At 49.3% G+C, this 14,597-nt stretch overlaps 1 protein-coding gene across 1 annotated transcript; it reads right to left on the minus strand.

Moving 5' to 3' along the window:
• Window positions 1-929: 929 nt before the first annotated feature.
• On the minus strand, window positions 930-3,393 carry LOC109772565 (uncharacterized). The gene is made up of 5 exons (XM_040401180.1): window positions 3,156-3,393; window positions 2,723-3,018; window positions 2,213-2,605; window positions 1,564-1,621; window positions 930-1,423 (listed from the first exon to the last, which is right to left on the minus strand). The coding sequence occupies exons 1-5, from the start codon at window positions 3,391-3,393 to the stop codon at window positions 930-932; spliced, it is 1,479 nt and encodes a 492-aa protein (XP_040257114.1).
• Window positions 3,394-14,597: the final 11,204 nt, after the last annotated feature.

Here is a 14,597-nt window from a genome sequence, read left to right on the forward strand (position 1 = left end):
AACATGATCGTCGAGGACGAGCGTGATAACAGGATGTTCGACCAAGGATTTAATTATCAAGGTGAAAATGTTGAACCCCTGCACCAAGAACCGGCCACGTTGAACAGTTTGCCCAATTTCATCGTGAACTGCATGATTGGCACACTCATTTGGATCTTCCAAATGACTTGGTTGAGTACGTGTGGACTCACATTGGCAACCAATAGATGTACTGGTTCTTATGTTCATTCAAGACAATTTCGATTTGGTTGTAAAACTATTTTATTAGAGACAATTTCGATTGGGTTGTAAAACTATTTTTTATTTTCAGATAATTAATATTTGGGCGTGCAAACTAGTTTTGAACATTGAAATATGAATATATGGGCATTTTTTGCCGTGGCGGACATGATGGGGCCAAAGGATGCGTCCGCGCGCTGGCGCACGGCCACCGCATTCCAGGACAGGCCCGGACACGACCTCATTGCCCTACCCAAACGGACAGAATTCGGGCAAAATGAACGTCCGTTTGGGATCGTGTGCTGGAGTTGGCCTAAGTAACCACGGCCCAAAAAAGTATATAAAGCTACAACTTGGGTTGACCCGGGATGCCCATCGGGCTAGTGAGGCCACTGACTTTTCTTGAGATGGGTCGGCCCATGGCCTCCAAAGTGGCCTTGATGCCCACAGGGTCATGTCGTGGTCGGCCCACTCCCATCCTGAAAATTTTGGCATCAATACAGAACTATATCAATTTCATCGGACATTGACAACGAACTCACACACACGGCAACGTATATGCGATCAAAACCTTGCTCATTTATTTTCGATCGATCGATTTCTCACTCAGGGGCATGCAGGGGCTAATTAACTAAGGGTTTAATCTGAGGCTAATGCTATGGAAAAAGATGAAATCCAAACTCGATCCGATGAGGGGCTAGCTAAGCTAGCTAGCTGCGATCAGCCGGCTTGGTGGTGAGTCCGAATCCGAAGGGGAAGAGCGGGTCGTAGAGCTTGTCGCCGTAGTTCATGGGCAGCTGGTCGACGGACCTGACCCACGTCCTGGGCAGCTTGCCGGAGAATCCGTGGTCCCCGAAGAGCACATCAGCGACGCCGTGGCCCTCGGTGCCCGGCAGCCAGGCGGCGACGAGCGCGTCAATGGTGTCCAGGTATGGCTCGACGACGAGCGGACGGCCCGAGACGAGGACGACGACGCACTTGACGAGCTCGCACACCTTCCTGATGACCTCGGGCCCCGGGCCCGGGATGGTGAGGTTCAGGTTGTCGCCGGCGGTGGCGGCGTAGGGGTGCTCGCCCACCACCACCACAGCGTAGTCGTACTCGTCCTCGTTCTTGGAGACGTTGCCCTTGTCCGGGTGCTCCGAGTAGTCGATGACCGTCTTCTTGTCCACGGCCGACTTGATGGCCTCAAGGATGGTGGTGCCTGCATCGTAACGTACTTATTAGTCAACAACTAACTAACATATACTCCTATAAGCATCAACACGTACTCCAAGCAGAAGGAGCGGTCGGTTGATGAGAGAGAGAAAGATGAGGACGCGATCGAGGTAATTAAGTAGGTACCATGGCCGGTGATGCCGTTGCCGGCCTGACCCTGCCAGGACTTGGTCCAGCCGCCGCACTGGAGGCCGAGGTCGTGGGCGTGGGTGCCGACGACGAGGATCTTCTTGGCCTTCTTGGAGAGCGGGAGGACGGGCTTGCCGTCTTTCCTGCCTTTGCCGTTCTTGAGCAGCACGAGGGACTTCCTGACGGCCTCCCTGGCGAGCTCCCGGTGCTCCTTGCTGCCGAGCTGGGCGGCGAGGCTGTGTTCGGGGAAGGGGTTCTCGAAGAGGCCCATGGCGAACTTGACCCTGAGGATGCGGGAGACGGCGTCGTTGATGCGGTCCATCTTGATAGCGCCGCGCATGACCTGGGCCTGGACGTCGGCGACGAACTCGGGGTAGTCGAATGGGATCATGACCATGTCGATGCCGGCGTGGATGGTCTCCTGGATGGAGTGGTAGTAGTGCTTGTGCGGCGGGGTGGTGATCTTGTCCACCGCCTGCCAGTCCGTGATCACAAAACCCTGCTCGTACGTGTCAAGTACCGTGTGAGTGATGGACGAAGTGACAATGACAACTCTCCGTAAAGAATATAAGAGCGTTTGGATCACTACTATAATGATCTAAATGTTTTTATATTTGTGGGATGGCAAATTATACGTAGTACGTACCCTGAAGTGCATCTTTTCCTTGAGGATCTGGGTGATGAGGTACTTGTTCTCGTGCATTTTGACGCCGTTCCAGCTGGAGTAGGAGATCATGACGGAGGCGACGCCCTTGATGACGGCGTCGTAGTAGGGCGGCATGTGGATCCGCATGAGGTCGTGGAAGCTGAGCACGGTGTTGTTGCCGCTGATCCCGTGGTGCGTCCCACCGTCGCCGACGAAGTGCTTGGCGCAGGCGGCCACGTGCTTGGACCCGCCCACGAAGGGGACGCCCCTGGGGTGCTTGGTGGAGACGTCGCCCTGCAGGCCGGGGATGACGGCCGACGTCATCAGCTGCACCAGCTTCGTGTCCTCGCTGAAGCTCTCGTAGCACCCGCCCCACCTCGGATCACGGCAAACCTGCATGCCCCGTCCCAGCCGGATGCATGTGTTAATAACGAATGGACGACGACGTTGACATATACTCCTATATGTATGTAGCCAAAAAATGATTGATATGAAGAGGTTATTACGCACCGCGACGCATGGCGCGAAGGTGTAGGGGATGCCAGTGGCCCTGGCCTCGAGCGCCGTGGCGCGGCCGATGCGCTTGACCAGGTCGGGGTCCCTGGTGGCGCCAAGGCCGACGTTGTGGGGGAAGATGGTGGCGTTGTAGGCGTTGTTGTTGCCATGCACGGCGTCGATGCCGTAGATGATGGGGATGCCGAGGCGGGTGCTGAGCGCCGCCTTCTGCATCTTGGTGATCATCTCCTGCCACGTCGCCGCCGACGCCTTCTCCGACGGCGCGCTGCCGCCACCGCTCAGCACGCTCCCTGCATGCACATCCATCGATCCATCGATCAAACCCACATGCAATGCAGGGATGACACGCACACGCGATCGACCGGTTGGCCTCGCCGGTGAAGGAAGGAAGGAAGGAAGAGAGCAAATTAAGGGAGGGAGTCCGTACCGACGAAGTACTTCTCGATGACGGCGGAGGAGGCGTTGTGGCGCTCGATCTGCGTCATCTGCCCGATCTTCTCCTCGATCCTCATCCGGCCGAGGAGATCCTCCACGCGCGCCTGGATCGGCTGCTTGGGGTCTTTGTACCTGACATACGTCGCCCCGGCGACCGACGCACCGGCCGCGGCAACCACGAGGAGGAGGAGGACCGCCGCCGCCGAGCAGCAGCCCGTCTGCATTGCCATTTCTGATCTCTAAGTCGAGCAAAGAAGTGGGTGTGATGAGAGTGTAGGAGTTGACATCATGCGGTTTAAATACAGAGGAGAGGAGATGAGAGGCAGCCCCAGGACTCAACTGAACTCCTACAATCTAGCTAGGCACTACCGAGAGGATGAAGGAGCCGGTACAGATCCTGGAGAACCGGTCATAAACATAACGTGTACAACGGTGAACGCTTCAACAGAGGAGTGATCAATTTACAGCAGGGGAGGTCGATGGACTGATTCCAGTGTCAACCTCTCGCTCGGCGTTGCAGTTGCAACTATAATCGAGCGAGAAAAGGCCGGGCGGCAAAGACATTTTTAGCGGCAACGTTACCCACCGGCAACACACGAGCCAATGCGGTGCTGCCACATGGTGAAGTATATCAAGACTTTTCGGAAAGGGCATTTTGGCTCTCGGGTGCAACTGCACCGTGAGGAACAGTAAAATCATTAAAAATAGTACTCATGTGCATGAAGCCGTGCTAAATTCCGTGGAGGATGGACATTTCGGTAGCTCTCGGCAAAAACAATAATTTTCAAACATGTGAGAAGCTTTTGAAAACTGTTTGGAGCTTATTTTGTCTTTTTTGTTGCGAGCTCCTCAAATGTCCTTTAGCCACGAAATTTTGCACGCACCTCGCGCACATAATCATCTTGCCTCCAAAAAAATTCAGATTTTTGGAATTTTTCTGCTATTTTTTGTTTTATTATTCATCAGGTGCAGATGAGCCCTAGCACTGAATTGAATATTGGTTCCGTTCCTAGCTTTAAGTGTTGATATTTATTTCTTTTGGGTCCTATCATAGACAGATATGAGCATCTGCAGACATACTCCTCAACCCTCCTCCCTACTATGTCGTGCTAGAAAACGTGACCCAGCTGGGCGCCTTAAACCGGGCCTATATGTATGGGCTAACCGGGACCCCTCATATCTTGACCAAACCTGGGGGCCAATATGGGGAGGTCTAGGCACGCCTAGGCATGTCTGTCACGCCGAATCCGGCCCACGCCGACCCATCTCGCCGTGCTAAGCACATGGCGCGAGTGGTAGCTGCAGCCCTCGCAGCCAAGGCCACTAAGGCGGAGTCGCACGCCGCTACAGTTGACCGGCACCCATTGGCGCCGCAACCAAGTGATGGAGCTATCTGGCTCAGATCACGAGTGGTTTATCGTGGACCTCACCTCAACCGGCAACGTCAAGGCCATAAGCTCCGACGAGAAAGAGTAGGACATGGGAGATGGTAGGGCCTCGTGTCCATCTGAGCCAGTCCATCTCCCATGTCATACTCTACCTCGTCGACAACTGGAGCTTCACTTCATGGGTCTCACGGCCACCTGACATGAACATAGACAGGAACAAGGACTTGAAGGCGAACAAGCGCGGGCGAAGATTTAGTTAGGTTTACGCTTGCATGTAATTATATGGATTTGGTGTTTTGCTAATGAGATACCCTGTTGTGGACAAGGAAATTTAAAGGTCAACCGATCACTGTCCGCAAACGCGCCCAGCCGCGTCCGTGGATGTTTAACGTGCCAGATTTGCTAAGTCCAGCTTTAGGTTCTCTAAAGGTAGCATGCATGGTTCATCTTTTTTGTGACTCAAGTACAGATTACGAGGAGTTCACTATCGCCTCTCTCACTATCAAACCCATCATTTTATCCCTAAAAACGATCATTTTATTCCATCTTTGTAATTTTAGATCACTCGTATATATTAAACCATACATTAGTGTATGTTTTCTACATATTTCAACTCTTGACGCCAAGACCTTTAGAATAAGAACAATCTTGGACACAATTTTAGAAAGTTTAATTTTCAACGTTTCGATTCACGTATTCACTAAATATATTTAAGTGTGTGAAATAGATTATTTGTGTAGTTAGTTACATAAGTGAAATAATCGGTTTCATTCTTTTGAATTAATCATTTCCAAAAATATATATCAACTCTTTGAAAATAATCCATTTTCTCATATTTCACTCTCAGAACCCTAAACTTAAAAAATACTTCAAAAGAATAAAGTTTTTTTAAATGAATGGAGTCATAAAATGAGTGAAAGCAGGTTTTGGAAATGAGTGAAGTTATTTATTTAAATTCCATGAAATCAATGTTTTTGCAATCAATGAGTTTTTTTCTTTGAATTGACTTCAAAATGTTTTTTAAATGACTGAAAATAAATAGTGAAACCTCTTATTTGAAATAAGTGAATAAATGACTAAAACGAGTTCTTTAAAATGAATGAAACAAATTCTTTGAAACGATTGATGTATGTCTAATGAATGAGAGAAAACAGTTTTCCAGGACGAGCAAAATCAGTTTCATGTAAAGAGTGAAATTAGTTTTTGAATTGAGCTAAACCATTTTTGAAAATAAGCAAAATCAGTTTTATGGAATGAGTCAAATTAGGTTACTCAAATGTGTGAAATCAATTTTCTGAATTGATAGAAAACTGATTTTGAAAAGGAGTGAAACCTCTTATTTTAAATATAATTGAAACTAAAACATGATTAAAAAATCAAACCGGTGAAAATTCCAGGGCGGGGCCCATGCATTAATTTGCTGCTCAACCACTCCGTCGGACCTGTACAGGATACTCGTGGATGGGTCAGGTTTTTTCCTGGGCCTCCCTGTTCCACTGCGTGTTGACGGACGCAGCGAATAGCCGCCTACCAGCTGCTACCAGATCGGGAGCCATGTCCGCCTCTGGTTCTCCTTCATCGTGCAAACAGCCCGCATACACCCGCGTAAGCCAATTTGATAGGGAACTGTGCATCAACCAAACTAGTGCAGCCGAGTTTGACAGGAACTCCCCGCAAAAAAAAAGAATTTGACAGGAACTAGTGCAGCCCGCATAACCCACACACCACTAGAATTAGTGCAGCCGATGATACTTGTCTACGGAGTACTTTTCAGTAACAGAAACAGAAACTACAGCAGTGTATGCATAGCCGATGATTACTAGCCAGTGTACAAAAAGACACAAGATTCAGTAAACTCAACGTTTTGCTTGGTTTCTTGCTCATTCAGAAAGTGTACAGAAAGACACAAGACACAAGATTCAATGCACATCGAGAGAACCCTCAAAATTCTGAAACATGATGAGCATTTCAGTAAACATGATGCCCATTTCAGTAAACTCAACAGGATTACAAACTACTGCCTGGTTTCTTGCTTCCTGCTGTTTTGCTTGGAAGACTTGGTATGCTGTTTCGCTTGGAAGACTTGGCCTGACACAAAACGGAAATAGGTTGATTGTGAGTGAGATGAATAAGAACTGGTGCATTGGCACATGGTCATTGGCATAATCGAAAATATTGTACACAGATGGTCATGCTGACATTTTTTAATCCAGTTGGTAAATACTCCCTCCGTCCCACAATGTAAGATCGTTTTTCAAGCTAACATAGCTTCAAAAATAATCATATATTGTGGAACGGAGGGAGTAATTACTTGTGCATACCAAATTTAATTCGAGCATGAGGCTTGGAGATCGTTTCTCTTCCAGGATGTGAATTAAGAGATAATTCTGTAGTTGGAAATCATCATATGAATGCTCGACTATACTATGTCTTCACAAACGGAAGTTTAATTAGCACAAGAGTTTTGAATGAAGTGTACTAGGAGTCTAGCTAGGATCTTATATTTTAACTCGTGTATATCTTTTTTCTACATCGGCTGCTGTATAATTTGAAAGGTTTGCACTCGTTGTTGAAGAGAAAAGGATGTGTGGCTTAATATGGCTACTTTTACCTGAAAAGGAGTTTTACCAGTATGACTAGGAGTCTAGAATTGATATGGACAGTTAAACTTCTCACATATTTTCCTGTTAGGTGCAAAAAGCAATTAAGTTCAGAACACCGGTCTCCACCTCAAGTGTCGGGCATTAGCAAGTACTGATTCCAATCTTACTATTTTCTAAGTTAGCTATCAGTTTGAAAATTTCACAGCAGCTTTAAGAAGGCATAGAGAAAACTAGAGCAAGCTACGAGATAGAAATCTACTGTATGTTGTGCAAGTTCCCGAACAATTGCAACGAAATGATCAAGGAAAGAGCAAGCTGTCAAGTTGTCCCTCCGCAAACAATCAGCAAAGTATACGGTCTGATCAGCTGTATAAATTTGCAATTGTTGTTTGAATGGAGTGAAATGAGAGGAACTTTATGACAAGTACGCCAATATGACTGTATGCTTTTAGCACTAACTAGGCTCTATCAAAAGAATCTGAACAATGCCTCAAAAAAGGATTCAAAGGTTCAGTTCTCACTTCTCACTGGACTCAAAATACCAGCACCCTGGTTCTCACTGGATTCAAAGGTTCAGTTCTCACAAACCACCAGTATTGCCTTGCTGATTTTTCTAAGACTTGTGACTGCAGCAGTGTTTGCTTCTATAAAACAAGTTAGTCAAGAATAATATCATTCAACCACTGAACCATCACATAAACAATTGAGTATTCTTAAGCATGTAGTAGTAGTTGAAAAAAGATATGGACTGTATTTGCTAAGGCATGTACAGGTTACATCTTTGAGTGCCGTTTGAGGCTAAAGCATGTGTAATTGAAATTTTTTGAGGCCATTAGCATTTGAAAAATTCCATAATTCTGATGGGAATACCTTGATGAGGATCTTTATGGGGCTTTTCACTTGTAGTTGCAGCTAGTTCCTCTTGGAGGATCTTGATGGGGGCCTTGCGGATGTGAATGGCAGGGGAGGAAGAACATCTTAGCTTGTGAGGGAGATGGTGGAGGAATGGCAGACCCAACGATGGGGCAGCCACTGCCGGGGCGCGAGGGAGCCGGTGGAGGAAGAACACCCTCGTTATGGAGCTGGCGCCACTGCCGCCACCGACCGTACCATCGGGGCCGCCGAGTAGGTGTGCAGAGTCCCGGGTAACTCTGTCTTGATTGCAACTCCATGGCTCTCGCTTGATCTACAATTTGCACATAGAACAACATAGTTATCTGCATGTACATTTCTTATATTAGCCATAACATATGCGGCTCAAAGAGTGATGACATACCTGTCAGTATTGTCTGTGGATGTTTACCCCCCATCATGTTGATGAATTCAGAGAACACCCACTCGAAGCTCTCGACTTGCTCATAACGCATCAAGACGCTAGCTAGGATTACATTCTGGAAGTGATTGTTCACACCAACGAACAACCCAAAGGATGTGTCATACAGATTAGTCCGGTACATTGTGTCGAATGTGATGACATCACCAAAGAATTTGTACTGCAGCTTGTTGTTTCCATTTGTCCACATAAGGTTCTTGATTCTGCTTTCCTCATCCCCTTGGACTCAGTAGGTGAACTCTGGGTCGTTGCGCTGTATCTCTTTAAACACAACAAGGGTCTTGTTCACATCAGCAGCAGCCTGGTCTCGACTTATCCGGCCACACAGATTCCGGAGAAGACCGCTTTGTGAAAGGCACATTCTGAGATGAACCGAAGAAGCTGCCAAGTGCCAACTATGTTGTACACCTTGTTGAGTTCCACATTGTTTCCCCTAAGCCGCTTCACCAAATCTTTTGTGCCTTTTCACCGCAAGTAAGGGACAATGAATAGTTGTGGCTTGACCGGTGTTCAGTGATGAACCATCAATTGTGAGCAGCTCTAAAGAAGTCTGATCATTGGAGGGCACTCGCACCAGCTATTCTGCTCCTCAGGCTTTCCCTGCAAATGAAATTTATCTTTTGTTCAGCTTAGAAGTGAAATTCAGTGCAAGCAATAAAAAATCTTTGGTTTCGTGATTTTTTGGTTTCAAATGCTAACCGAGTATCCAGACACTTTGTCCGCTCTCGACGTTCAGACGTCTCTTGCCATATCCCATACCAAATCCAAGCTCCACGAATACAGGTTAGAGAAATCGTAGGCTTCCCCAGGGAGTCAAAACTCATCTCAATCTCTGGTTTCACAACATTGTCCGACGGTTTATCAGCGTACCTCCGGATTGTTTCTTCCAGTAGAGTGACTCTACCAGGGCAGGGTGCCCTATGCGGAGGTGCACGGCCAACTCTCAACCTGAAATCATATTCAGATGTTTTAGATGCTGCATTCGTCTTTCATAATCAATGGTATATCAGTCAATCATGGATTATCACAAAAATTAGGAGTACAACCAGCTGACGCAAGTAATCATAGCCTCATGCATCCATTGACATACACAGAAAATATGTGACATTACTTGCAAAAATCAAAACCATCCGGTCAGAAAGAACACTAATTTCATTTTTACCTTCTGGTCCACCCCGGCGCCATTGGGTTCACCTTCCCGGTCGATTTCATGGACTGGGTTGGCGACTCTTTCTTCTTGCCGCTGCGCTCAGCAGCGCCGCCGAGGTGTCCAACTACAACCATGCAGGAGAAATCGGCACCAGCCATGGCCGACGGCACGATGCCCCTTGACACCAACAGATCTGGCTGTCACACTTATGCAATCGCCTCTCTCAGCGGAAACCTACAGCATGCTCCAGAAATCAAAGGCCGTTGTCACCATAATCCGCTCGCGGCGCTGCAGGGCGAAAGAACCGAAGAGTAGAACAGAGCAATTATCTGTCAACCGGATCCAGTAGAAACTCGAGTCCGCTGTCGGACGGGGAGGCGCCTTCTCCCATATTGCTCGTCGCCGCCATTTTTTCGCCTTCCGCTGGCGTGCTGGGAGGAGGGTCGGCCACGGCTCACACTTGACGAAGAAAGGTCGAAGTGGCAACAGTTACTGACCCATGACGGTGTTATATTTGAGCCAATGGCGCGTATACCTATCTGATCCACGCACAGTTTTCGCAAACGGATGCGAGCCACGGCTCGGCTCGTCGCCGTCACTTTGTTTTAAAAAACACGACCCGGGGACGATCGTACATCACTGTTCCTCGTCGTATTTGGGGGTCGAACCCTTTTCCTAGCCGTATACCCTCTCCGTTTCTTTTTAGTCTGCATGTAAGATTTGATCAAAGTCAAACTTTGTAAAGTTTGACTAACTTTATAAAAAAAATATCAACATCTACAATAATAAAGCTATATGATATGAAAATTGATTTCATGATGCATCTAACAATATTGATTTCATGATGCATCTAACAATATTGATTTCATATTATGAATCTCGATATTTTTTCTATAAACTTAGTCAAAGTTAACAAAGTTTGACTTTGACCAAATCTTATATGCAGACTAAAAAAACGGAGGGAGTATCTGTCCTGACGGGCCCACTAGCTCAGATCCCCAGAGGAGGACCTACGACCAGGATTACATGTCCAGATGGTCTCGCTCTCAGTTACGCCGCTCTCGTATGTAGATCTACTTCTTATTCGTCAGGATGCCGATCGCTTTTCTCAACCTACCACGGTGAGTTCGCTCCACTCTGTCGAGTTTCTTGATTTCTTGATGCGCAAATTGGATGTGGTTCCAAGCTTTCTTGATTTCACTCCGTTTCTTGATTTCTGACTGACTACAATTTCTGAATGAGAATTCCTCTTCTTAATTACTGGAAATTTTTGGTGCTGCAAGGGCCCGAGTATGTTGTTTGACGGCGCCGCCCCGGCGACTCTCGGCGGTGGTGGGGTCTTTCGTGCCTGGGGCCTGGACTTGGGGCTTCGCTGCGTCCGGCCGTCATCCGATGGCGATAACGTCATGCCCTGCACGAGTGACAAGGCCATCACGTCTGACACCACAGCCCCAGGGAAGAAGCTCTCTCTGCATAGCTTATTCTATATAATAGCTTACGGATTAACCCACTCCCTTGATCTCAATCCAGTCTGCCCAACCTAACTCCTCGTGACTTGAACCCAACCATCACTCGATTCCTACCTTAGCCCATAACGAATCTCCCGTAGATTGATTCCGTAGGTGTAGCAAATTTCCTCCCCTTCACTGTGTAAGATTTCGTCCCTGTGACAAAAAAAATCAATAGAAAAAAAACCAGGAAACAAGAGAACTGCTGTCAGTACTGTTTTTGCCGTCAGCATTCGTCGAGGTAGATGGCAAAGACCAATTTTGCCAACAGCTGCTGACGACAAAGAACGACTGACACAAATATACTTTGTTGTTTGCGTTTTCCTCTACACGCTGCGGAGGTGTTTCGCCGTCTGTATAAAAGACACGGACGGCAAAGAGAAAACACAGCACATGGATCGAGCCCACGGATCAATGACGTGGCAAGATCTGCTCCATACGCACATCAACACAGCCCCACGATCTGCACCACACACTCCACCACCACATGCCCGACCCACCACTCTCCCTTAGGCCCTCCACTATGTAGGCCAAAAATGGCGCCAAATTTGCTTTATGGACGTTTGGCAATCGACGCCATACGTTGCCCAGCTGGTGCCAAATAAAAAATTATGGGTGTCGATGCATCTTCCTGCTCCGATGCCAAATTCGTTGAGCGAATATATTAAGCACGCTACCATCCTTTGTCACGCGAAGCAGCCCCGAGGCCGTTGTCGTTCTTCCACTAGAAATGTGGCACCGAGCACATAGTGGAAGGCCTTATCCATCCCACTCCCGTATCTCTCTCCCTCGATCCCTCTATTCCTCGCGTAGGAGGCCGGCCCCGCTCGCCCCAATGACCACCGGCACAGCTTCCCCCGCCAGCCGCCTGGCACAGCTCGCCCCACCGGCCGCCCCCGCCGCTGGCGTAGCTCGCCCATCCCCCTCTCTTTCCCACGGATCTCTCTCTCTCTCTCTCTCTCTCTCTCTCTCTCTCTCTCTCTCTCTCTAGATCCGCAACCAGCCCGATCAACATCATGCCGTCGCCCGAGGCACCACCTCGCCCCCGTCCTGTTCTCACATCACCCCGGGCATCGACCTCACTGGACCCCCACCTCACCGGCCACGTCGGCGGCTACCACCTCGCCCCCATCCCGCCGCTCACATCAACCGGTCATCCACCTCGAGGGCCACCACCTCGCCGGCCTCCACCTCACCGACACCTGCTGCATGCCGCTCGCCTCGCCGGGCGCCGCAGGGAGCAGTGCTAGACAGCGAGTGGATCCAAGGCTTGCACGGCTGCCGACGGGGCAACCCCGCGCGTCTATGGAAGAGGAGGGCCGCACCCAATCCACGACTGTCTCCCTCTCGAAAAATTCTTTCTCTATAAATCTTCTCTGTAAACTCAATATATACATAATGTTTTAGCAGAGTTTTGTAATTCGATATATGGAAAATGTTCATGTTTAGGTGTTGCAGATCTGTAAATTTTGTAAATTGATCTATGGAGAATGTTGCAGCAGAATTTTTTCTCTAGTCCTTCATGTTTGTTTTGATGTTCATGTGCCCTGTGTATTTCTTTTAAATCAAAAAAATCTGTGCCGCCTGTAATGTAGCATGGCTGACGGCAAAGATGCCCACTGTGCCATCTGTTAATAGAACGACTGACGGCAAAGATGCCAACTTTGTCGTATGTTCATAGAGCGGATGACGGCAAAGATGCCCACTTTTCCGTCTATTTATAAAACGGCCAACGGCAAAGACTTTGATGTCTGCCCGATGAAAAGCTGGCGGCGAAGTACCCTTTGCCACCTTATCTTTGCCGACACACTTTGCCGTCTATTTTCAGGTCTTTGCCGTCCGTGCTTCACAGCCGGCAAAATTACCTGATTCCTGTAGTGCCTCCCGACCTTCAAAAAAAAGTTGCTGGCCACTCGAGTTGAAGGATTGGTTCCGGGAGGCTAGAGGCTAACCGCGAGACTACCGGGCCTTGGTGGCTTGGTCTTGGCTAGATATCATGGGCAGCTTACTCAAGCAAAATGATGGTAAGTGTTGTACGCTTATAAGTGATGATGACTGAATTTTTTGATCGGCCGGTACGTGTTTTTTTTTAAAATGGAGGAGGACCCCCGGCCTCTGCATCTGAACGATGCATACAGCCACTTTATTAATTATTCACACAATACCTTACAAAGTCATACAACATTAAGACTGAAGCCACCGTCTAGGCAACAAAAGTGTCGCTATTCCTATCCAAGTGATGAAGGGATGCTGATAGTCTGGGCCTAGTACCAAACAGACCTCACAGCCGACCTGAGGTCCCAACCAAGACGCCTGCCGGGTATGGGTCACCTACCAGTCCGGCGCACTTCTCAACTAGGACGCCTGTCGGGTCTGAGGCCGCCGCAGCCACCTGCCACCAATCCATCTTCAGAGCTGTACTGCTGCATCTACCTTGCCCGGTCTAGCTGTCGTCGACGCCACCACGACGCCAGACCGCGTCACCCTCCTGCGCGAGTCCATCTCCGCGCATCGGACGCAGAGTCACCACAGCGCCATGCCACCGAGACCCGCCGCCATCAATGAGTGAGATGCCGCACCGCTCTACCAAAGAATTCGTCCTCTGGTCCTGCATCCAGCCGCTGCTCAAAAAACGATGCCCCCATGAGGGAAAACGACGCCAAAAGCACCGCCATCGTCCGATCGAAAAACTCCGGATCTAGGTTTTCACCCAGAGCAGCGCAAGCAAGTCGACAGAAGCTGCAGAGGCAATGTCTTCAACAAGATAACGACGCGAAAACGCCGCCATCGCCCGCCATGACCCGAGCCATACCACGGTTTTCACCGGCAGCCTCGTCTCCCCACTCTACGCCGGGACTGGATGCGAGAATCCACCACCATCTAGCCGACCACCTCCGGCGAAGAAGATGGCCACCACCTCCACGCCCAGGGCCGGAGCCCCCGACGTCCTCGTGTCGCGTGCCTAGTCCAAAGGCCACTTGCCACGCCGGAACAAAGGATGCGCACGACGGCTCAAGGAACCACCATCCAGATCCGAAAGGGATCCAGATCGGACACCATAGCCGCCGACGTGATCTCTTCGTCGCTGCCGCCAGCACGACAACCCTGGTCGCCACCGGCCTGCGCCACCGCCCTTGAATCGGCCGGAGTAGGTCGCCGCCGCCCAGATCCGATCGCCGGCCGAGGAAGATTGCCGCCGCCGCCGCTGCGACCCGCAGGCTACCCTCGGCGGCGGCGGTGGGAGGAGAGGTAGGCCCCGCGGGGAGGCCCCGGTACGTGTAGCTGGACATAAAAAAACTAAAGCTTGTATGCATACCATTTTGTAGGGAGTTGCACAATATCGACATGCTTGATGTGCTTAGATGCCCAACACCAGCTCACGTTCGAGCGCCACCTGGGGTGGACACATTTGCGTACCACATCCCGGTTGGAACCGCCGAGGACTTGTTGGA

This window comes from Aegilops tauschii, chromosome 2, assembly GCF_002575655.3.
Source record: "Aegilops tauschii subsp. strangulata cultivar AL8/78 chromosome 2, Aet v6.0, whole genome shotgun sequence".
Lineage (NCBI taxonomy): Eukaryota > Viridiplantae > Streptophyta > Magnoliopsida > Poales > Poaceae > Aegilops > Aegilops tauschii.

Coding starts and splice junctions, on each gene's coding strand:
- LOC109772565 (XM_040401180.1), bottom strand. CDS start 3,393: ATGGCAATGCAGACGGGCTGCTGCTCGGCGGCGGCGGTCCTCCTCCTC. Junction 3,019..3,155: donor CATCGAGAAGTACTTCGTCG/GTACGGACTCCC, acceptor ATGTGCATGCAG/GGAGCGTGCTGAGCGGTGGC. Junction 1,622..2,212: donor AGGAAAAGATGCACTTCAGG/GTACGTACTACG, acceptor CTCGGCCTCCAG/TGCGGCGGCTGGACCAAGTC.